A 25,334-nucleotide genomic window follows, 5' to 3' on the forward strand; every position below is an offset into this window, starting at 1 on the left:
AGAGTTGGTTGGACACGAGCCTTCCTTAGTCACAAAATCATAGTGATGGATCCATGTTTCATTCTGTGTCATAAATCTGCCAAAAGTCCTCCCCGTTTTTTTTTTTTCGGCGCATTGCCAAAAGAACCTGAGAGCAATTGACTCGTTCCTGCCTCTGAAAAGGTGTGAGAATCCGGGGAATCCATCGGGTAGACAAGTTCCTCATGTGCAAATAGTAGTGAAAGATTTGTTTCACAGACTCTACACTTATCTTCACTTCTTGAGCTGTTTGCCGAATAGTTATGCGGTTGTCCTCCAAAATGGCGGCTTCTACTTTATGGATGGTGTCGGCATAAATGGCGGAATGTGTTCGTCTAAGAGCCGTTTCCACCATTGTCCGACCATATTTGAACTGGTGATGCCAGTGCTTATCTACGTCATATGATGGTGCGGCGTCACCATAAACTTCTTTCATCTCATTGAATGTCATTTTTGGAGTATAAGAACCTGTTTACTGATCTGCGTTCAACCACCTCCATTATAATTCCTTAGTCCACTTCAGCAGCTGTAAAAGACAAACAAATGCTAGTGGAAAGCTGCAATTTACAATGCGATATGTAGAGACATGTATAATTATAGCTGTACAGGTTTCCTTTCCTGCAATAAAAGGAGGTGGGCTAGAGGAAATCTTTAATAAGCAGCGTTTGTATGTTGTATTACAAAAGTTACCTAACAGTTATATTCCTTGTCTTTTAAATTTTGTTCGTAAATTAAGCAAAAGTCGAATGGAAAACTGTCCAGTGAATGTTAACATTGCAGACACAGCTACCTTGTGAATAAGACAAAAATTTGTACTTTATGTCTGTCTGAAAAACACTACAACAGAAATGATCTCACAGATACTTGAGTAATTTTAAAGTTATCATTATCATTATTTTTATTTACCGTCGTGTACTGAAAATGGTATTATCATTATTAATAATCCAGCAAGGGTAGTGTAACATACACTACAATTTATTTGTATTTAGCCGTTGTCTTAACAATCGTTTTCCCTACCGCATATACCAAACACACAGAGGTAACTCCTAATGACAAATGAGGTAGCCAGAACCCACTGAAGACCTCGTCTGACCGCTATCACCAATGAATATCATGTTTTGTAACTCTTTACCAATTTCTCCATATCATCCTTTCAAGTATAAAAATTGACTGTCCTTTTTTACACAACTGCACGATTCATGTTCGATGCCGTTGCATTTCATCTTGGAGCTATTGCGCCTTATGAGGGAATTGGGGTAGAAAAAACACTGTGGAAGCTGATCAGAGAGGTTGTTATAATGTGAGATATTATTCTTCCCACACCCATTTTAACACCATCAACTGCATCTTTAGCTACTTTAAGTGAATTCCATTCTTTTGAAGATCTCCTTTCTTTTACCAGACTGAAACCAAAACGAAGTCATAAGCGCTGTCATTCTTCTTTGGAATAAGCAGGGAATATATATATCACTACGTTTTCAATCTATAAAATAGATTACACAACTTAGTTGGAATGCTTTTTTATCGATCCAGAGAAAATGAAAGATAAAGCAGACGTCTAAGGAATTTTGAACTTAGAAAGTAAAATTTCATAGCAAAATATACCGAGATAATTTGTCTGGTGCCTTACCTATTCTGATAACCCACTGCCTTTTATTATCAACACCGAAGCAACGAGTAACAGCAGTAGCTGTATTGTTGTTGCTGTTATTATAATTAGTAGTAGTAGTAGTAGTAGTAGTAGTAGTAGTAGTAGTAGTAGTGTAGTAGTAGTAGTAGTAGTAGTAGTAGTAGTAGTAGTAGTAGTAGTCGTAGTAGTAGTAGTAGTGTAGTAGTAGTAGTAGTAGGAGGAGGAGGAGGAGGAGAGGAGGAAGAGGAGGAGGAGGAGGAGTATCTTTTTGCCGTAGTGTGGTTATGAAAGATGAGGTTGGAATCAGACATATATATGTTATCTAACCTTTAAATATTTATTGAGAACAATTATAGCCGAGATATAATTCTGCCCTAACTTGTCTAAGCATAAAATATTCGCTGGAAACAGTTATGATGGAGGAGGTAATAATTCAGCGATTGTGTATGCAGGAACCAGGCGAAGACAATAAAGATTATTATGCAGAAATACAATTAGGTGTAAATGTGGGTATTTATAGTGAAACTATATCCAATCACTAGTCTAAGACCTGTCCAAGGTTTTCAATACCATATACATAAAAAGTTCACAGTTAGGTTAATTTCAGTCGTTTATTTTGTTGTCTGGAGGCGCAATGGCCCAGTGCTTAGGGCAGCGGACTCGCGGCCGGAGGATCGCGGTTTCGATTCCCAGACCGGGCGTTGTGTGTGTTTATTGAGCGAAAGGGGTTGTGGCGACCCCTGTTGTACTCTTTCGCCACAACTTTCTCTCACTCTCTCTTCCTGTTTCTTGAGTAACGCTGCGATGGACTGGCGTCCCGACCAGCTGGGGGGAACACAAACGCCACAGTAACTGGGAAACCGGGCCCATGAGCATGGCTAGGCTTGAAAAGGGCGAAAAATATATTATTGTCTATATTGGTGAAAGAAGAAAAGAAAAACATCCATAAAGCACGCCAACACTAATTGAGAAATACCAGCAGTCAGAAAATGGGGATGTATGAAGGAGATAGTTTCTTTTGCCTCAGACGAATGGTCACTCCCAAAATGACATAATTTATCCTGTATTATACAAAAGTTATCTAAATTCACGATTTTCACTGTGCCACTTGTGATTAGTATCTGATCCAGATTAATGTCAAACGTCGAAATAGAAGGTATTTAAAGCAAAAGTACACCGTGATTAGAGAGATAAGGGAAAACAGGGAATGATGAAATGTTGTATAATTGTGAAATAGCGTTCAGCTTTGACCTTTTCTTTCTTACAGATTTAAAGAGCATTTGTTAGGATATCGTCTTCGGTCATCAATGGTATTAACAATTTTTACGCTTATAAGACACAACAAGTAACTTGAGGGTTTTTAATAACAACAGCAAGGTAATTCGTGACTTTTATAGACAAAAGAAATAGTTACATATGAAGTAGCAATGCCGATTCATAATGCGGTTCGGCTATAACTTGTCTTTGGAATATGATATTCGCAATAAAATAAGCATAAGTTTAAAAGTTTGGTTCGCTGCCTTCGAAGTTAAGAAGGAAAATGAGTCAAATCAATAATATCAAGAAGAAATTAGGAATTGTAGTGCAACGTAAAAATACGTATATAAATGTTAAGTAAACATACACATATACACACCTGTACAACCACACATATGTATTTATATGTATATAAATGAATGTAAGTATTATGTATGTACTATGTAAGTATACATATATATATGTAAGTATACATATATATATATGTAAGTATACATATATATATATGTACGTATATATGCCCTTTTAATTGTATTTACTATATATATATATATATATATATATATATATATATATATTATATATATATATATATATATATATATATATATAGTAAATACAATTAAAAGGGCAGGCAACAGATTGCTCCGCCGCATAGCGAAGGAATTAGAGATGGCAGTCAAAGACTGTTTATTTCCATTTTCTACAAGTGGAGGTTCCATATACGACAAACCCTGCGATTCACACACGCAAAATCGGAGTAGTAAATAAACGGAAACAATCTCTTACCGTTAATGATGAACATGTCTCTAGATCGTAGGCTAGAAATTGCCTAATTTCTTTCAACACCATATATATATATATATATATATATATATATATGAAGTTAATCCAAACATGAAAACACAAAAAACACAACAACGCGAGGACGTGGAACAATTATAGTGTTATTGGACGCTCAGGAAAGGAAAGAAAGAAGGAGGATTTAACGTTATATATATGTATATATATGCAAGTATACACACTGACGCAGGCGCATACACACACACACACCATACACATTGGTTATAATGGTGTCAGCTATAAAAACAAAAGTAAGTTGTGAAAATGTAAGTTCATTATGAGTGAATAAAATATTAAGTTATCACTTGATTTAAATAAGGTTGAGTATAACGAATTAAGATAACATGAAACTAAATTAAGTAAAATAAATGGATACATTATATGAAGTAAATATATTAATTTTATTTAACAAATGTTTAATATGTAATATATTAATTATAAAGCTAGGGGATAAGTGGAAATATAGGTGGTCGCTATAAGAATTAAGTGCTACATAACGAGTGAAGAGAGAAGAATAATATAAAATAAAATAAAAGAAGGTAAATGTGTTAATTTAATTAAATAAGCTTTTTTGGGTATCACAACTATGTTTAAGGGAGAGTAATGTGTAAGAAAATTAATTATGCAGAGAGATTTGTCTTAATGCATCTAGATTTCTCTTGAAATTGAAAGGTCTTAAAATATTTAGGAACACAATAGGAGAACGCTTTATGTTGTTTGTTTGATAATTGTGTTAGGTTATGAGATATTAGTGTAACGAAACAGTTTAACCCTGGTATAGAGGACCCGAATCGATAATGAATCATGTTATATCGAATGATTTATTGTTTTCTGTAAGGTTGTGCATGAGGTCGACTCGAGAAGTAGCGTTACTGCCTTTCATATTTGAAAGACCTCAAATGAGCTGAGTATCGTTTCTTAAAATTTACAGTTGCTTTAATGTAAACCAAACCCTGGTTGAGTATTGCTGGTTATCTAGGACCGAGCACTTATATATTACGTTAAATCTTCAGCAGTTGCTTTGTAATGATACCTATTAAGGACTTTGAGATCGCAACTGGAGTTATTTCTATTTGATAGATTATTATTGGTGATGATAAAAATCTATAATGGATTTAGTTTGGTCCGTATGATTCCTCTTCGCTGTAAAGTACAGGAATGTTACGCATGTATACATAAATCAGAAATTTTATTTCAAAAATCAATGAATTGGATATATAAAATAATAGCTTCTCAAGAATCGCCATACATCAAGTATTTTATATAGTCACGGTGCCAATGCATGCCTTAACCACAGACCATTCTCCTTTTCAGGAAGTTTACTTCTGCCTGATATATTTACTAGCAACATTGTAAAATCTCCTTTAATTGCATATTTCTTTCTATAAAAATGATAGACGACGTGTATTGGAAACCGTTACTTTTTTTCTGTCTATCTAATCGGTGCGGAAATGATGGTGCTCATCTCTAGTTGCAACATCTATAGAGATCAGTGTGTGTAGGAAACTGGGTGTGGTGAAAACCTATTCTTTTGCTGATAATACTCAAACTAATTGTAAGGGTTTTTGTACGAGAAGTAAAAACTAAAATTATTCTCAACTCTTTCTTTGGTTCCCACCTCTTTCATCCTGGTCAAAGAGTCAACAAAGAAAATCTCCACTGGTATTCCATCGACCCCATAGAGGATTGGAGAGCAACATTTTCTCTAGAATGAGTTTTCTACAATGTCAATTAAAAGCCAATTTCTCCGTACACTTGTACTACATCATAGGATCGCATTTGTGCTATCCTCAGCCATTAAACAAATACAATTTCATTGTTTTGGACTTCAAAGAGCAAAGGGTCACAAGACAAGTTCTGATATTATGCTAGTCTGCAAAGAAAGCAATGAATGCTTCATAGCTGATTCTAATACAATTTGAAACCATAAATTTCCCATTATATTTTAATGAGTGCTCATAACTTAGCTTAGCGATATCAGGAATATAACGGACAATTGTAATATTAGACGATACAGTATCATGCCCTAACCTTAAATTCGAAACTTTATCGAAAAATTCTACAAATAAAATAAATTCCATTCAAAATTCTGCAATACCTGGAACTACGAGTTTCTACAGAAAAATAGTTCATCTAAAATCGTTACAGCTCATTGAAGGAAAACATAGATTTAACATATTCTCGTTGTCAAGGTATACAATGTATATATTTATAGTGATAATCAATAAAAAATAATGTTGAAAATAATTTTATTAATAATTGCCATTATTATTATTATTATTATTATTATTATTAATAATAATAAAACAAATATTTCTTTCGCATTAAAATATTAAGGAAATCTAATAATTATAATGATGATGATGATGATGATGATGATGATGATGATGATGATGGTGGTTGTGGTGGTGGTGCTGGTGGTGCTGGTGGTGCTGGTGGTGCTGGTGGTGGTGGTTTTGATGATGATGGGGGGATGAGGATGATGATGAGAGAAATAAGGAGGGAGAAGAGGACAATTGATGAAGATCGTTAAGTACTGAAACAAATGACTTGTACACAGCGGACGATAGAAAGAAAATTCATTTAGAAAAATAACATGCGTGCATGATTGTATGCGTGTGTGTGTGCCTCTGTTTGTTTGACTACATGTTTGTCAGTCTGCATGTCTGTCTATCTAAACGTGTGTGTGTGTGTGTGTGTGTGGATGAGTAGGTATGGGCACATCCCTTTGTGTGTGTGTGTGTGTTTAGACGTGGGCGTTCGCTTTTTGGTACAGCAATTATGCATGTGCATACGTATGTATTCAAAAGCACACTCTATATTAGATATGGTTGTCCGAATTTTGCAGGCAACTGTGTTCTTTTATGTGAACACGAATATCTCGGAATAATTACATGCATCTTTGTATATCAATCAACTCATATGTTTTGAATGTATTTGCGTGGTCACATTTATCATTTTAGTTCGTGTTCGTTTTCTTTGTTGCTCAAACGAGATTAGAAGAATGTAAGTGAATACGTGAAACATGCGTGTCATGCTTCGCCATTTTAAATCCCACTTGGTAGGCGGTATGAAATTTCAAGTTTCACTTTCGAACCCGTGTTTTTTTTTATGGCGAATAATACGTTTTTGCTAGATCACGATATATTTCGTTCTGAACGTAGAATTCAATTCAATAGGTTTTTGTAGTTCAATATAAAAACGAACCACCCAGGCATACGTACGTGCACGCATGCACACACACATACACACACATACAACCGAACAAGCAAACAAACACTTATGCAACAGAAAACAGTATGAATTTTTAAAATGTATTTCGGGTTCTTTTTCCTTTCTAATACACGTCATAATTTTTCCTCTTCAGAAAGCAACTAATGTATTGACAAGATAACAAAATTAAGGCTTAATGCAAAAGATATTTTGGCAGAATCGTTTAGATAATATTTGCATTATAATGTTAATAAGAAAAAGTGAATATATATGTATGTATGTATGCATGCATGCATGTATATATATATATATATTATATATATATATATATATTTAAGTATGTATGCATGTATGTATGTATGTATGTATGTATGTATGTATGTGTGTATATATATAATTATATATATATATATATATATATATATATATATATATATATATATACATATATTAAATATATACACAACTATGTATGTAGATAGGCTGGTGGGTAGGTTAGTGTACATATACGTGTGTATGAGTGCACATATGTACGCATAGATGTATGCATGTGTGTATGTATATTCCAAAATGGCGGTGACATTTTTGAAAGTAGATTAGCTAAATTTTGCATAGGAAAACAAATTTTGCAGGAGTTCATAGACAAAAATGTTTTCCTTCTTTTTTCTAAAAATGAGAAAAATATTTTCTGATCAAAAACTAAATTGGAGTAATTATGTAAATTAGAAAAGTATTGGGAAAAGAACCAATGTTTCTCCACGAAAGATATAAAAGCAAATTTAAAAAAAAACAACATATTTTTGATTTTATATTAGTTTAAATATGTCTCTATACGTATATATATGTATATATGTATCTATTTCTCTATCTCTCTATCAATATATATATATATATATATATATATATATATATATATATAAACACATGCACGTGTGTGTGTCTGTGTCTGTGTACGCATGTGCGCGAGTGTGCATATGTGTATATGCCACATGGTCAGAAATTCCGCTGACAACGAACTTTACAGTAAAATACATACGTTCAGCAAAATGTGATTTTCCTTTTTTTGCAAAATACGTTTTGTGAAAACCTCACTTCATTGAAATCACAGCTCTTACACTTCAAGTAATGGAAAAAGATGCATCTTTTTGTTTATTACTAAAACAGTTTTCAATAAAACTCTTATATTGCAAATAACAAACACTATTATTTTTCCTGTGTATATTCATATGAAAACATAACCCTTGTATATAACGTAATACATGAAATAAACTTATTTATCTTCTATTTAAAAGAGACAGCTTGTTTTATTTGACAAATAATTCAAATATATAACACTTATTTAGCGGACTTTCAAACTTTCCTGCTTATTTGCAATGCGCACACATATGTAAAAAGGGAGAGCACAAGAGAGAGAGAACACAACAGAGAGTTTAAAAATAGATAGATAGATAGATAGATAGATAGATAGATAGATAGATAGATAGATAGATAGATAGATACATGCATACATACATACATACATACATACATACATACATACATACATACATACATAAATCAGCAGAATATATATAAATCCTTTCTATACAAAGATAGTTTTGTAGTCTACTGATTCGTATTTTGTGACCAGTCAGTTAATATCTGTCTGCTTTTCTTTGACTGAATAACCGAACCTCTGTGTGTGTGTGTGTGTGTGTGTGTGTGTGTGTGTGTGTGTGTGTGTGTGTGTGTGTGTGTGTGTGTGTGTGTGTGTGTGTGTGTAAACATGGAGTACTATGAGTGTGTTATCTCATGGTATACATGTGGGTGCTACCGCATAGTAGAATGAAACTATAAAATCTAACATTAGCAATCAAAATTTTAGAAAGGGGATTCCAAAATATTAATACGAATAAATCGTTCATAAATAAACTGAGAATAGTATATATATTTATTGCCTACAGAGGGGACAAACAAGGACAGACAAACGAATTAAGTCATTTACATCGACCCCAGTGCGTAAATGGTACTTTATTTATCGACCCCGAAAGGATGTAAGGTAAAGTCGACCTCGACAGAATTTGAACTCAGAACGTAACGGCAGACGAAATATCGCTAAGCATTTCGCCCGGCGCGATAACGTTTCTGCCAGCTCGCCGCCTTAGGTGGAGTTGTATAAGCGTGATCACTACCGCTAACAGAATAGCGTGGCAGTTTTCTTCATATTTTCTTCTCTCTGCAGAAAAATAAGACTGGTAATAGCAAAAAAGAAATACACCTCATTCTGAGCCAGAAAATAATTGCATGAACAGTACCATCTTTAGTCTGAAGTGTCATTGGCTGTAGCAGAGAGATGGTAGTTAGCCATACGGGAGGATAGTTAGTTAGTTAGTTAATTTTTGGCTCAAAAAACAAAACGCAAGGCCATGTAAGGGGGCATGGAGTTATGTACAGGGTAGTGTTCATGTAAAGAGTTCAGGCCACTTGTGGCCAAGGGAGACTTTGAACGGAGCGGTCGTCGGCATCTTCACCATCTCGTCCGGCAGCTTATTCCAGGGATCCGCAACCCGGACGGAGAAAGCCCCTTTCCTTCGATTGAGACGAAATCGTCGCAGATAGAGCTTTTCGGAGTGACCCCGCAGCCGACGCTCTGGAGCAGGAGTGAAGAACAGCTCTTTGGAGAGGTTACACTTTCCGCTTATGATTTTGTGAGCAAGAATGAGATCACCACGGCGTCGTCATTTTTCTAGAGAATAAAGGTCGAGCGTCTTCAGCCTTCCTTCATAAGATAAATTCTTGAGGCCAAGAAACATGCGGGTTCATGCTATCCTGAATAGAACTCGCGATTGGTGGTAAAACAATCTCTCAGATGGAGAAATACATTTAAATCTTACAGGGTAGGTCTCCCTTGATGGAATAAAGATTAAGTTGCTTAATTCAATTTTATTTTGCTTCATGTTATCATGTAAATTATGTTTTAGCACAATTACAGATATATTTAAAATCCTAAACTTTGATGCAAATTGTCCACGAAGATATAATAATGATATATAAATATTGAAGCATATCTGGCTGCCGATGATGGAAAGAACTATTTTCGTGAATTGCAATATGGAATATTTCATCTTAATTTTAGCTATTCAATTTGTATCTGACATTGAACATTAATTGCCTCTAATCCTGAGGAAAGAAAACGGATTAACTACTGTTGCTGGAAGCAAGGTAAAAGGAAAGGATAGGAGTTTCAGTGATGTATAGGCTTGATGTATATATGTGTGCGTGCATGCATGGGTGCGTATGTATGTTCGTTTGTATTTGTGTGAGTGCGTGCGTGCGTGTGTGTGTATTGTAAAAATTCAGTTAAAGTATAAAACTTATAGATTCTGCCAAAATGATGTATTTTAAAGAAATTTTATGCAAATAGCAATCCATTTTCAAGTGACATGTTAATAAATATTCCTCTGTAACACATGAATGTGTGATATAACTGCAGAGTAAGTGAAATAACATGTCAGAGACGAGTTACCTAAAGGATGTATTGATGCTTTCGTAAAAAGTTTACTTCCACGAACAGCCAGCTATAGTAGATGAAAATATTGGTTTAGTTCCGAGTTGTGTTTCTGGTTCTATAAAATTCGTGGTTAGCGATAGTTATATATTATTGAAACAAGCAGCTTGAGTGTCTGTGATGTGTTTTATTTGATATTCGATAGCTGTAGATGAGACAACAGATAAATAAAGAACATTTGGCTATATTTGTCAGTACAATAATGGATAAGACAATCTGCTTGCTTTAAAATCGATGCATGGGAATAACGGAGATGAAGATATTTTTTTCTGAGGCCTAATTAACGATAAACGCTTTCAATTTACCCTTTGCAAATGATAGTGGTATAGATACGAATGGTGCACCGTCTAAAATAGAATCCCAAGTAGAACTTGTCTTAATCAAGGAAATATTGGATTAAATGGTATCATTACAAGTAAATTGTGTGTAATTGTATTTCTTATTCACTGACAAAATTTATGTTATTATTTTTAGAATGAACAAGTAAAAAAAACAGAGCTGAAATACGAAGGGAAACTTTGTATACCTATGTTTGTTAAAGGCATTCCAATTATATTGTAAAAGGACACAAAGTTGTAAGATAATTTGGAATTACAGACCGCCATCACTTATCACAAATTATTTACAATGGATATTATAAGACTTTAATCGGGTTATCTTATTTTTTGCAAATAGAAGTATATTTAGATCAATGCTAAATTTCTACATAATTCAACTGCCAAAATACTACGTAGTATTTTCTCTAGGCTGAAAGAACCAAACGTGATATCAATCGTGGAGTATGCTACAGGGAGGTTCAACATCTTGGAACAAGTTCAGAAGGTTGTTTTGAAGCATATAAAGTCATAGAAAGCTTACTAGAAATATGTGAAACTCCTTTCGATGCAATGCCAAATGAAAAATCATGATTCGTTGCCGCTCAAAGTAATTCTTTTGCTACTGCATAAGTCTGGTATCCAAATCTAACAGTTTTTCTATTTGAAAGAATATAATTACTATATGGCAGTTTTAAAAATATTAATTTTTGAGGAAACAAGAATTGGAAATTGCATCATTGTGTTCTACCACAAATCTATTTTAGCAATAATCACTTTCATGCTAGACTTACGGATGAGAATCATACAATTCACTAATTCCATTCAGCATCTCCGGGCTTTTTAAACTAAACAGAACAAAACTTCTAACGAAAAAACAAATACTCTTCGTTAAATTATAATGTCTTCGGTGTATCTACGTTTAAAGAATGAAAATGATTAATTAACTTCTTATAGCATCGTAATCAATGATGTGCTGCTTAGTGTAATTAGCTCGTATCCAGCTTCTTTGATAAATGCTTGATCTCTCTGTCTGATATGTCTGAAGCTAATAAAAGCTTGCAAGTTTTTATTTAATTTAAATTTTAATAGATAAAATCTCAAAATGCCAATTGCTTTTGTTTCTCAAAATATTTCTTTATATTTGAATGGTATTTAAGCATCCCAGTTGGGAGAGATATTAGTTATCCGAAAAACGAAATGTAATAGGAATGCCCTCGCAAGAGTGTGGGTTTGTTATTTATTTTCCGGTGGAAGGTAGCGAGCTGCCAGAACGGTTAACACGCCGAGAAAAATGCTTAGCGACATTTCGTCCGATTTTATGCTCTTCGCCTTTCATCCTTTTGGGGGTCAATAAATTAAGTATCATTGAAACAGTGGGGTCAGTCAACTAGTACCCTACCGCAAAATTTCAGACATTGTGACTTTGGTTGAAAGAATTATTTAGCGCCAGGTCAGGCCTGATCGAGTATACGTTTCATTGAAAGTTTTCCAAGCGTAATCTTCTTAGTTATTTCAGGGACTACATTATTCAATATTTATTTTCCCTTTGTTTTTAGACTGTTGGGTGTAAACTACAGAAAAAAATGGTGAATGCAAAAGATATTCGGCTGGTGTCGGTTGAATGTTAACTAGGTTTTATGTGACTGAAAACCAACCAGTACATGAAGCTAAGTATCAGAACGAGAGTCCTAATCCATGATTAATGTGTGAGAAGATGAAATCTCTAATACTGGGGAGATTCTTTAAGTTGAATACAGCACTCCATGTTAATGAATTTCATTGTTTCTACCTATAGGTGTCTATTATCACTTTCACGGCTGAGCTACTTGATAATAAATGATCTGGACTGAGCGGTGCTCATATTTAGAGCTAACAATGCTTTTTATTCACATACAGATTTGTTGCACGTTGGTTATAGTTCTTCATATGAAATATATCTGTGTATGTAAACTGTCTTTAGTTTATAATCAGAAACCCTGCCGTATTTACGTTCTCTGTCCATCGAGAAAGCTTCTATTACTTTGTAGCCGCCAAATTTCCATTAAGTATCTTAAAAATAGGATACATTTTGTTTTTTACGTACACTATCATTGGGTAGCAAAAATGCAAATAACAGTCAATGCTAGAATTCGATTAACCACGTGTTTGTTTAATCAAAAATGAAATGGGGTTAATAACCACATCCACAGTCCGTTAACTAGTTTAAGAGCAAAATGTTAATTTTCTGCTGAAGCAATTATTTGTGTCTGTTAATTCGCTTCAAAGTATAATTACGAAAATTATTTGAGTAAAACACTTTTAAATTCTTATATCATTAAAGCTATGTTTATTATAGTTTCTATAGCTATACAATGATGGGTTTTTTTTTTATTTAACATGTCGTTAGTTAGATTAACATTCTCGCGAATATACTTATGCATAATTATATAAGAACATTGGCCTGTTGGGTGGAAGCTGTTCCATGACCTTAGCCGGCCAAGTTGATCACCTCTAACAATGAGTAGAAGAGAGAACACAATGCTTTTGAGGTGTATAATATAATATCGAACTCTAACATAATCTGATGACCAGAAGTTTGGTAGGTGGGACAATCAAGTGATTATTTCGATCCCACTATTTGGCTAGTATTTATTTTATCAACTCCTAGCAATGTTAGGCAAAGTCAACCTTTAGAAATACAAAGTCATAACTGAATACTGCAAATGAGTTGAGCTGTTACAATTTAATATTAAAGCCATTTTCAAAATCAAGCGAAATCCGCAGGAAATCCTTTCAGCAACGTTTTTGTAGACATGAACAAATTACTAGCTGCTCTCATAGGAATACACAAAATAGATTGTGCTGAAAGATATAAACAGACTAAAGAAAGAGCGGTAACTTTCCATGTTACGCTGAACAAAAGAATAAAGCTATAGCGTATTATTTCATACACTATGTGTGGACAAAATGCATATAACTTGTTTTTATTTACAAGATATTCGTAAACATGAAAAAGAGCTGAGCTGAACTATTTTAAGATTTCATCAGATACTGAGAATCCCCTTCAACTCTCTACGGAGAGTTGCATATTACTGAGGGCAAATTATTATACACACTATTACTAAGACCATAACAATTTCCATATATTAGGTACTCTCGGTAGCTAGTTCGATTAGTGAGCAATTTTGCGTCAATCCTATATTATACTAAACACATTTTCTTTATATATAATATTTTCATGAATAGAGAAGTTGCACAGCGAAACAATTCAGTCTCTGCCCCATAAACATAATCCAATGCCACGCTATTACTCTCTCTTTCTTTCTCTCTCTCTCTCTCTCTCTCTCTCCTCTCTCTCTCTCTCTCTCTCCGTATCTTCGTCTTTTCTACTCATATTACAGTAGCTAACATAAAAAATACATACATACATGCATACACACACATACATATATGCATGCATACATGCACACATACATATGTACATACATACATACGTACGTATATACACACATACATACATACATACATACATACATACATACATACATACATACATACATACATACATATGCAAAAGAGTGTCTAATTGTTTTCAGGCAGAGAACAAATAAGGACAAATGATTTACACTTCATCAACACGCCCTAGTCTATCTGCTTGTTAATTAGTTGCAATTACGTAACTTATGCAATTATTAGAATCTACATTGCGTGGAAAGTTTTCTTTTAAATTCTAATATCTGCTTATACTTCTGAAAAAACAAAGGTTACCCAATTATTTGCACCCTCACATTCTACAAATCGTAAGTTTAATTCAGCGTCAGCCAAATTATTTTGATTCCAGTATCCTTTCATATCTTCAACAACACATACAAGGGTGTTGATGAAGAAACAGAAAACGGAATAAGAAAAGGAATTTTAATTTACTTTCGTCAGTTTGGCATCATTACAGAAGATGCCCCTCCTCCGATTTTGTTTCCACATAACTTTCTTAAAAAATGGTTATTTTTAATCACATTTCCAGCAAATACGTTTTTAATTGCATATGTTATGTTTATTTTGGAATTTGTCGTGAAAACAATTTCCACAGTTTTTGGGGGCGAGGATTTTCGAATAATTCATAGGTCTCGAATTTCTTTCCTTGTAACTTGCAGAAAAATGGGTATTTTTAAATAAAATTATCTATAAATACTATGAGATGGTGTAAATTACAATTATATGTTTTTAGCGTGGAAAAAATGTGAAGGTAGTCGATATTTCATGCATGTTTGCGTTGGTTTCCAGATATATGTTGATTTAACTGTTATGCTGTGGGAGGAAAGTTAAATTTAAGGACTATTTCAGTCTTTCGTGAAAAGCTCCCGAAAGGAATCTTTGTAGAAAGGTGAGTGCAACGCTAGCACTTATCATTGAATATATATTACTTCAATTATTTTACCACAATCTTCATCTTTATTTTCTAAACAAATTGAAAGGTGGTCCGTCTTCTATGTGTCTGTTTAATATGTACGAAGAAGGAGGGATCACACGGGTCTCAAAAGTATTTTTTTCAACAGGATTGTAATTAGAACGTATCAGGAAAACAAGGTGACAATACGTGAAATACCCGCCACCCAGCACTTTTCCACATTAATTTCCTATATAACTGTTATCTAAATGACTTGAGAGTTATTTGTTGAAAATTTCATTATAAAAATACTCATTTTTCTGAAAGCGTTAAGGAAACAAAATTGGGGTGTGTGAAGAATTTTTCACAACAAATTCCATTATGATCGTAATCCACACCACCTGGAACGTGTTCGTGGAGAGTTGCATTAATGAATATTCATTTATGAGAAACTCGTCTTGAAACGAAATCGGCGGGCTCAGTTCTATAGCTATGCCCTACAATCACTGCAGAAGAACAATTAGACGATACAAAGGAAAATTAGAGGAAACTATCAGAAAAATTACACATATCAAATGTGTAAATAATAGTCTCCAACCAGTCGAAAGCTGTCTGCGTGGCGGCCTTTTTGCTGGTGTACGAGATATGTTGATTGCACTACATGGACTACGCAATAAGTAGTTCATTTATTTAAAATTTCTCTCTTTCACGCCCCCTCTTTCTTTCTTTCTTTCTTTCTTTCTTTCTTTCTTTCTTTCTTTCTTTCTCTATCTATCTATCTGTATATATATATCGTGTTATGACGTACACGATCTAACATGAAACTGAAAAATTTCTCCATTCATTTTGTAGACGAACCCATAAGTACCACAGTCCGAGGAAGATTCACAGTCCACAACTTCGAAGTCACAGGGAGATCCTCAATAGGGCCGCCCCGCCCACACACAACAATGATGATTTAGCTAAGATTGGGATGACAAAGAAGCCTACATATATGGAGTACTTCATATAGATAGATAGATAGATAGATAGATAGATAGATAGATAGATAGATAGATAGATAGATAGATAGATATAAGCATACATAGGTAAAACAGAAAGCTTAAGAATCAAGTATATAAACGATAGCAACAGTTGAAAAACAAGAAGAAGAAGAAGAAGAAGAAGAAGAAGAAAGAAGAAGAAGAAGAAGAAAGAAGAAGAAGAGAAGAAGAAGAAGAAGAAGAAGAAGAAGAAGAAGAAGAAGAGAAGAAGAAGAAGAAGAAGAAGAAGAAGAAGAAGAAGAAGAAGAAGAAGAAGAGAGCCAAGATTTTGTGAAATCAATTGAGAATGATATTGATTCAGGTGTTTTGTATTTGTTTATTTGTGTTAGGTGCGTCCTCCACATCAAACGTTGAAATTAAGATTGTTAAGCTGATAAACAATTAGAGGAAACAGAACGTGTGTCTCAATAAGTTCTGAAATATTGAAAACACCTGTATAAGAACGGCAAAATCTTTGAAGTTCTCTGTAAAGAATCAACGATAAAGAATAACTTTTTTTTTATAATCAGTTGCATAGGCTGCCTTCATAAATAACATATATGTGGATGTTTTTATTGACAGTGTTATGTATGAGAAGGAGCGTGTGTGAGAAGGAGCGTGTGTGAGGAGGAATGAGACAGACAGAGAAAAGAAGAGATAGAGAGAAAGAAGCAGACTATATTTTCAGCAAACGTTTGTGCGTTTGAATCTTAAAACTCTTTAAATACGTTTGTACATTCAATAGTTGTCTCGTGTTTTTTTTTTCAGAAGATTCGTGCTAAATATTTATGCACACTTTGATTATATTTGAGGGTGTGTGATAACTCATTTATCAATTTTGAATGTTTACGCCTGGTAACTGTTAATCTTTAATTCATAGTTAATAACAGCTTAATTATGGAAGCACTGACACAGCTGTTTCGAAAATATATGTCAAAGAAACAGCCCTTCCCCAACTGAATCGCTTCGTAATAGCTTCATTTAAACCAATATAAATAATTTCACTAACCAATATTTATATGAGAATGAGTGTATGTGAGTGTGTGTGTGTATATGTGTGTATGTGAGTGTGTGTGTGTATATGTGTGTGTGTTTGTGTGTGTGTGTAGGTAGGTAGATAGGCATGTTTGTGTTTGTACGTGTGCGCGTATTTACATAGGTATGTAGGATTGGATATACAGGCGCATAAATATTTGTGCAATTATATGTATCCCTTTTAGTGAAATAATTATGAATTCATAAAAGGAATTTTGTTTTACTTACATTTTTAGATACATAGAAACACACTCACACACGCACATAAGTACATACGCACTCACACACACCCAAAGACACACTCATATACATACATTTCTATATATATTTGTATGTGTCCTGAGTGGGTATAGTCCAGCCACTCCTACAAAGGACCCTGAGAACTACAATCAGGCGAAGAGAATGATTGCACATGTAATAGTGGCTATCATAAAAACCACATAGTAAGGTTTAACAGAAAAGTATATATGCAGGTTCAAGGTGCAGCCATTGATGTCAGTGTGGCTGGAGATGTGGCCAGCCTCTTCATGAGCTAGTGGGACAGAAAACTTAAACAATCGTTAGAAGACCAACCTACAATTATTTTACTTTACTATAAGGTATGTAGATGACATTGATATTCTTGTTAGGACAGATTCAAGTGACTATAATGTAGAAACCTAGAGGAGCATAATAGAGAGCATCCAGCGAGTAGCTAACTCCATCCAGCAACTTATCAAGGTAGCTATAGATTACCCCCACCAGGCACCCTAACAATAGACTCCTTATCTTTGATACTGAACTTTGGTTAGAGACTGTGAACAAGAGAGTGCAGCTCCTCCACTTATATTACATGAAACCCATAGCTTCTAAATATGTTGTTCCCAAGAACTCCGTTTGTCACACAACATGAAAATCAATATACTCAAAGCAGACTTAGTTAAAATAATGAACATCCCTATGAAACAAATATGTACAGAAATTCATGCATCGCATGCAGGTCTCTGGATATGATTAGAAAAATAGTGGAGCTAGAAAGAAGTTCTCTGGATATGATTAGAAAGACAGGGGAGCTAGAAAGAAGTTAACATTATATTTAATGAAACCTGTGATATCTGCCCTAGACATAGCAGTAAAGAGTGGAATAGGATACAAATAGTTTGTGACAAAGCAAACAGAGTGAACACGTAGTACAAGACCGACAAATATCAAAGCTTGAGGTGGACTGTAGAGGCCACAGCCCATGGAAAACTAGCCAGAACATTTAGGAAAGCTCTGAAGAAGGTCAAACTCAACATTAAGATCATTGAAAGGCCAGGGATCTCCATCAGATCACAACTATGTAGGACGTACTCTTTGAGAATACCGTATGCACCAATGGTAACTGCATGATATGTAAGATTAACCCTGGCGTTAACTGTTGAACTAGAAATGTATTCTACAGCATAAGGTGCATAGAGGATGCTTGTAAAGACAAGAACATCGTATATAGGGGAGACATCTAGAAGCATTGTGGAGAGACTAAATGAACATTTGAGACAATATGACAACAAAAAAACAGTCCACCATATTCTACCAACAGGCCTAAGACCAACATGGAGGCACCCTAGGTCAACTTGACATCCGCATTTTATCCAAGCACCCGAAGGACACAACAGTCTGAGAAACACAGGAGTACGTCCTCTTAAATGAAATACTCGCAGTACTAAATAGGAAATATACGCAGAAGATAGTCATACCCACACTTCATATCAACACAGATTTGTTAATAGTGTGTTATGTAAACGTATATATATATATGTATACGTGTGTATATGTATATATGTATATATATATATATGTGTGTGTGTTTGTGTGTGTGTGTGTGTATGTATGTGTGTGTGTATGTGTGTGTGTAGGTAAGTAGATATCTAAGTAAACTGGTAGATAAACAGATAGAGAAGTACACAGGTAATACGGCCAAATAACACACACACATACCCATACATACAAACGTACTTACACGCATATATATATATATATATTTATATATATATATATATATATGCATACAGACAGATACATACATGCATGCACACATATACATGCATGCATAATTACATGCAAGCATGCATACATACGTACTTACATATATACATACATACAAACACACATACATACATACATACATACATACATACATACATACATACATACATACATACATACATACATACATACATACATACATACATACATACATACATACATATGTGTCTCTACATGCATACTGACGTACACACTTGCGCTCAAACAAAAATCAAAAAGAACGCAACTCTGGTAACGGACACTCAACGAGTGAAAATCGAACCGGTGGGTGTGTAAAAATAATAAGGTACTAAAAGAGAATAACGCTCCCCCATACACTAAATTTTCCTTCAACACTCCAATTCACATATAGAATCTTGCAAACCAAATACAGAAACTAAATATGTATGAATTATTTCTTTGAAAAGATATATATTTCCTTGTATACAACACACATATGAACACGCATTATATCATTGAACAAATTCTTTTATACACACATGAACACATACATGCATATACTTAGTGATACTTATCAATGGTTTTCTTTATATATATATATATATATATACATATTGTTTTGTGTTATGCACACATTCACAGACATATCATATATGTATGTATGTATGTATGTATGTACATGTACGCATGTGCTTATGGTTACGTGCTAGATCATTAAAGGTTTTAGCAATGTTATATAATATGTTGCTCCTATAGCAATTACTCGATAGAATTTAGAGAATTTACCTCAATTATTCTCCCATCAGCATGTCGTGAATAGAAGTAATTATAGTTAGTACTAATACTTTTTGTGGAGGCATATGGCCCAGTGGTTAGAGCAGCGAAGTCGCGGTCGAGGGATCGCGGGTTCGTATCTCAGACCGGGCGATGTGTGTATTTATGAGCGAAACACCTGAGCTCCACGCGGCTCCGGCAAAAGGTAATGGCGAGATTCTGCTGTATCTTTCGCCACGACTTTCTCTCACTCTTGCATCTAGCAGCTCGCTTGCGACGGACCTGTGTCCCCGCCACGTGAGGGAACCTATACGCCAATGAAACCAGGAAACCGGCCCTTATGTGTCAGGCATGGCTCGGGAAGGAGCAACAACTAATATTTTTAACCATTGTGTCCCGTATGGTCTATGGTACCCGACGATTTTATGGTGATTCTTAAAACGCCATCTATTTAGATTACAAGAATGAAATATATTATTAATATCAGATACTTAGACTTATGGGATTTTATTTCGTTAGCTGAGCTACGATAAATATATCCTTCATATTCCAACTTACCGTTTAAAAAGGCAGAAAAGTATGTTATATAACGTACTCCTAGATAAACTATGCCATTAAAAAGATAAGATATTCTTCTCAAGAAGAAATTTCATTATATTCCTATTCAGTTAGAATTAGCCAGAAGTTAGAAATAACAACGTAGAGCTAAATGGTCTTGAAAATATATATGTATCTTATTTACTGAGAGGCCCAATGGCCCAGTGGTTAGGGTAGCGGACTCGCGGTCGGTGGTTCGCGCTTTCGTATTCCCAGACCGGGCGTTGTGTGTGTTTATTGAGCGAAAACATCTAAAAGCTCCACGAGGTTCCGGCAGGGTGTGGTGGTGACCCCTGTTGTACTCTTTTGCCACAACTTTCTCTCACTCTCTCTTCCTGATTCTTGAGTAACGCTGCGATAGACTGGCATCCCGTCCAGCTGGGGGGGGGGGCACATACGCCACAGAAACCGGGAAACCGGGCTCATGAGCCTGGCTAGGCTTGAAAAAAGGCGACGTTTATCGTTTTATCGTTATCTTATTCACTGACACCACAGCATATCAATCACAGCTCAGAAGTCGGTGAGCTTTCTGCTTGTTATTTAGTCACTTACTGACTCAGCCATTTGCCGTTTCAGTGTGAAACTGAAAAAAAAAGTTGTAAAAATAAGGGAACATAAAATAAACGAGTGTTTGGTGATCTTTTCTACTGCAGTCTTCGTTTACCTCCATAGAAATGTTACCTGCGAACGTGTGGCGAAATAACTGCTTCGAGCCAGATATTAGAGGTTACACCTTGTAGGACAAATGATATGAAAAGAGAGACTGTATTGGTCAACAATACAGATAGAAGTTGAAGCCACAGGGTGAGACAGAGAACTTAATGCTTTTGTGTGCCAGTGCATATCGCAACTTGTTACGCGAACGTCAGCCAGTTTTCTAGGATAGCTGTGTGGGTATCATCAGTATTGCATAAGAAATAAGAAACATACTCTACTATGGGCTATATGCCAGCTTTGAAGATGATCAGAAACGTATAAGGGTGGAGGAGAATGCGCTGGTCCTGATGATTGGCTTAGTTTTTAAAATGGCGTTTTGATCATGCTTTATACATGGGGTTGTAACGAGATAAATATGGATTATGAAGTGTAGCACTTATTTCCCACATTGATGCTTTCTTGTATGTTATATCACCGTGATCACCGTGATCGACCAGGCTATCAGATGTTGCTACACATCGCTGGTCACAATGCGCTTCGCATTGTTTTAGCCTTCAAAGGACGCCACCCCGCTGGCTAAGCGAGCAGGCCAACAGAAGAAAGAGTGAGAGAAAGTTGTAGAGTGAGAGAAAGTTGTAGAGTGAGAGAAAGTTGTAGAGTGAGAGAAAGTTGTAGCGAAAGAGTACAGCAGGGATCGCCACCATCCCCTGCCTGAACCTCGTGGAGCTTTAGGTGTTTTCGCTCAATAAACACTCACAACGCCTGGTCTGGGAATCGAAACCGTGATCTTATGACCGCGAGTCCGCTGCCCTAATCACTGGGCCATTGCGCCTCCACGTATGTCATATATGAAACGAAAATGTTTAGAATAAGAGTATTACTTTGATAAGTGTGAGCACGGTACATGTACTGCTGAAAGGGCATAAATTATTCATTCCATACAAGAAAGTCCTCAAGGTCTCTACTTATCAAAGACGACGCAGGATAATATATATAGGAGCACTCCGTCGGTTGCGACGATGAGGGTCCCTGCTGATACGATCAACGGAACAGCCTGCCCGTGATATTAACGTGCAAGTGACTGAGCACTCCACAGACACGTGTACCCTTAACGTAGTTCTCGGGGATATTCAGCGTGACACAGAGAGTGACAAGGCTGGCCCTTTGAAATACAGGTACAAGAGAAGCAGGAAGAAAGAGCGAGAGAAAGTTGTGGTGAAAGAGTACAGCAGGGTTCACCACCACCCCCTGCCGGAGCCTCGTGGAGCTTTAGGTGTTTTCGCTCAATAAACACTCACAATGCCCGGTCTGGGAATCGAAACCGCGATCCTACGACCGCGAGTCCGTTGCCCTAACCACTGGGCTATTGCGCTTCCACGCAGGATACTATAGATGCATACTGTCGCATGTGAATGATCCCGAAGTAGAAAAGCGTACGGAATAAAGGCAATGATCTCATCTATGTGTTAGATATAAGAAGTAGGCCATTACTGATTTATATATTATACTTGCGTGCCTGTGGCAGTTTGTCACATTTAAATATGAATTGTATATGTAATACAGTGAATAATCATTGTGGTTCATCCTTCATTTGATATTAAATTTCGAGTCAACTTGAACTTGCCGACCTATAAACAAAGGTATTTGAATTATGATGATACCGTATTTCTAGATGTAAGAGTAGGACCACATATATCTTATGTTATGTCCTTTCCTTTCTCTAAAGATTGAGGTGGGGTTTGGAGAAAATCTATTTGCTATTCCAAGCAGATCGAGTGACTGTGGAAGCTGCTCCTTTGGATCAAATAACTTTAACGTAAATTTGGTTATGAGAATATATTGTGATATACGTTACAGAGAGAGAGAGAGAAAGAGAGTGATAGAGAGAGATTGACAGAGAGAGAGAGTGACAGAGTGACACAGCGAGAGAGAGAGAGAGATAAAAAGAGAAAGAGAGACAGAGAATATCAGACTGTCCGAGCGAGTACATGTATATGTGTGTATGTGTGTACTAGTGCTTGTGCGAGATACGCTTATAAGTTTGGTGTATGACTTCTCTGTATTTGTGTTATATATATATATATGTGTGTGTGTGTGTGTATGTGTGTGTGCGTGTGTGTGTGTGTGTGTGTTTGTGTGTGTGTGCGTGTGTGTGTGTATTTGTGTGTGTGTGTGTCTGTGTGTGTACGTTTGCGTTGATGTGTGTATGATAATGTGTACCACGTGTGTTACATGCGTGTTATTTGAGCATTTATTTTCACGAGTATTGCTTATGTATCTTTAGCATTTGTCTATTCTGTACTATCTATAAATGTGTTTGAATTTGGTGATTGAGTGAATGATTGAATGAATGAGTGAGTGAGTGAGTGAGTGAGTGAGTGACTGAGTGAGTGAGTGAGTGAGTGTGTGAGTGAGTTAGTGTGTTAGTGAGTGTAGAAATATGTTTCTGTACGCTTATGTATATACATAGCAGAATTAGTGAGTGTAGATATATGTTTGTGTACGCTTATGTATATACATAGCAGAATTAGTGAGTGTAGATATATGTTTGTGTACGCTTATGTATATACATAACAGAACGACTAATATTCTCTTGTGAGTGTGTCTGTGTGTTTGTGTGTTCGAGTGCGTGTGTATGGTTACAAAGTGTGACCTTCATAGTTGAAACGCCATGTGTAGAAGAAGGTCAGAAATGCAGCTTTGATCGATCACACTGTAGCAAAAAGGAAATCAAAATGGATTCCTTAATCGGCCATTTTGGCGGAAAGATCAAAACCGAGTGCCATTTGTCGAACTGATTCACTGATCTGCAAGATGGAATTAAAGCAAGAAGGAAAAACAAAAACGAAAAATATAAACTGCATTAGAGACGCGCTGTCATATCAAATGTGTAGTTTGTAACAACGTTGCCGTTTTAAGATAAAATAACTGTTTATAGATTTGTGTTCCCATTTCAACTATCATACTAAGACTAATAACAGGGGAACACCTTATGGTTAAGTAGTAGTAGTAGTAGTAGTGGTGGTGTACATGTACATACATACATTTATCATAATCGATCTCAATCATTCGTAAATCGGAGCTAAAGGGTAACAACATGGGGTACCTCCACAGGGTAACCAACGATGGAGTAACAGAGGTGGGCATTCCAAGTAATTTATAAAACCGATCAGATCTCCTTAAAATTAAGTACTTATAGACTGTTAAAGCTGCTAGAAATTGCAGTTAAATATCCTTCAAATTACAATCTACATTTTAAACTTACATATTAGAAGTATAATGAAGATGCAGTCGTCATGTCTGGAACACTTTCATATTCGGTCTCTTGATTGGACCTAAAGTTAGGATAAACCACAAGGTGGTAAACAGCAACCGAGTTTCTGAACTGTCATTTAGAATACCAGAACTAACAGTGAAATTTATTTCTCTCAAATTAAACCTATAGTTTTAAAAAAGTAGGGGGATACATAGGAAAAATTGTTGTCTCCGATATAGAAAGACGATAGGGCTTAAACACCATTTAAGCTTAGTCCATCAAAACCAACCTGGTACTAAACATCAACAACTTAAAATACCTCCCGCAGGAGATCTACCTGCTAAAAGTAGCAACCAAACTTTTGCGAATCATGTACTATTACCTTCAAAATGGGAGGATACATTGGATCAGTGGTTCTCAACTGGGATCCATATGACCCTTGAGGGTCCATAGAAGATTCTGGAGGATGCGTTCGATAAAATAATTAATTGAGGATCCACAATAGTATTTTAAGTGTCCATGAAAGCCCTTTTTGTTTTAGACATATTTATTGCAAGAAACAGCTAGGTCTCTTTCTCTAACGTTTTCCATAGTTCAACCTGCACAAGTTGATGTGCGCAAAACAAAATAGGAACTTTGAAAGAAGCTTCTATACAACTAGTTTTTAAACGTCGAATGGCTATGGGGGTCCACCAGAATAAAATAGTAATCAAGGAGATCCATAGATGATAAATGGTTGATAATCTCTGCATTAGACAATGTAATATCTGATATAGGGGAAGAATTCTGTAGGTTACG

General features: G+C 35.5%; 1 protein-coding gene across 1 annotated transcript; it reads right to left on the bottom strand.

Moving 5' to 3' along the window:
• Positions 1-58: 58 nt before the first annotated feature.
• Positions 59-469, bottom strand: LOC115210586 (protein GVQW3-like). Its single transcript, XM_029779188.1, has one exon. It carries the CDS (start codon positions 467-469, stop codon positions 59-61), a length of 411 nt encoding a protein of 136 aa, XP_029635048.1.
• Positions 470-25,334: the final 24,865 nt, after the last annotated feature.

Source organism: Octopus sinensis, linkage group LG4 (assembly GCF_006345805.1).
Source record: "Octopus sinensis linkage group LG4, ASM634580v1, whole genome shotgun sequence".
In the NCBI taxonomy this organism is placed as follows: Eukaryota; Metazoa; Mollusca; class Cephalopoda; order Octopoda; family Octopodidae; genus Octopus; species Octopus sinensis.

Coding starts and splice junctions, on each gene's coding strand:
- LOC115210586 (XM_029779188.1), bottom strand. CDS start 469: ATGACATTCAATGAGATGAAAGAAGTTTATGGTGACGCCGCACCATCA.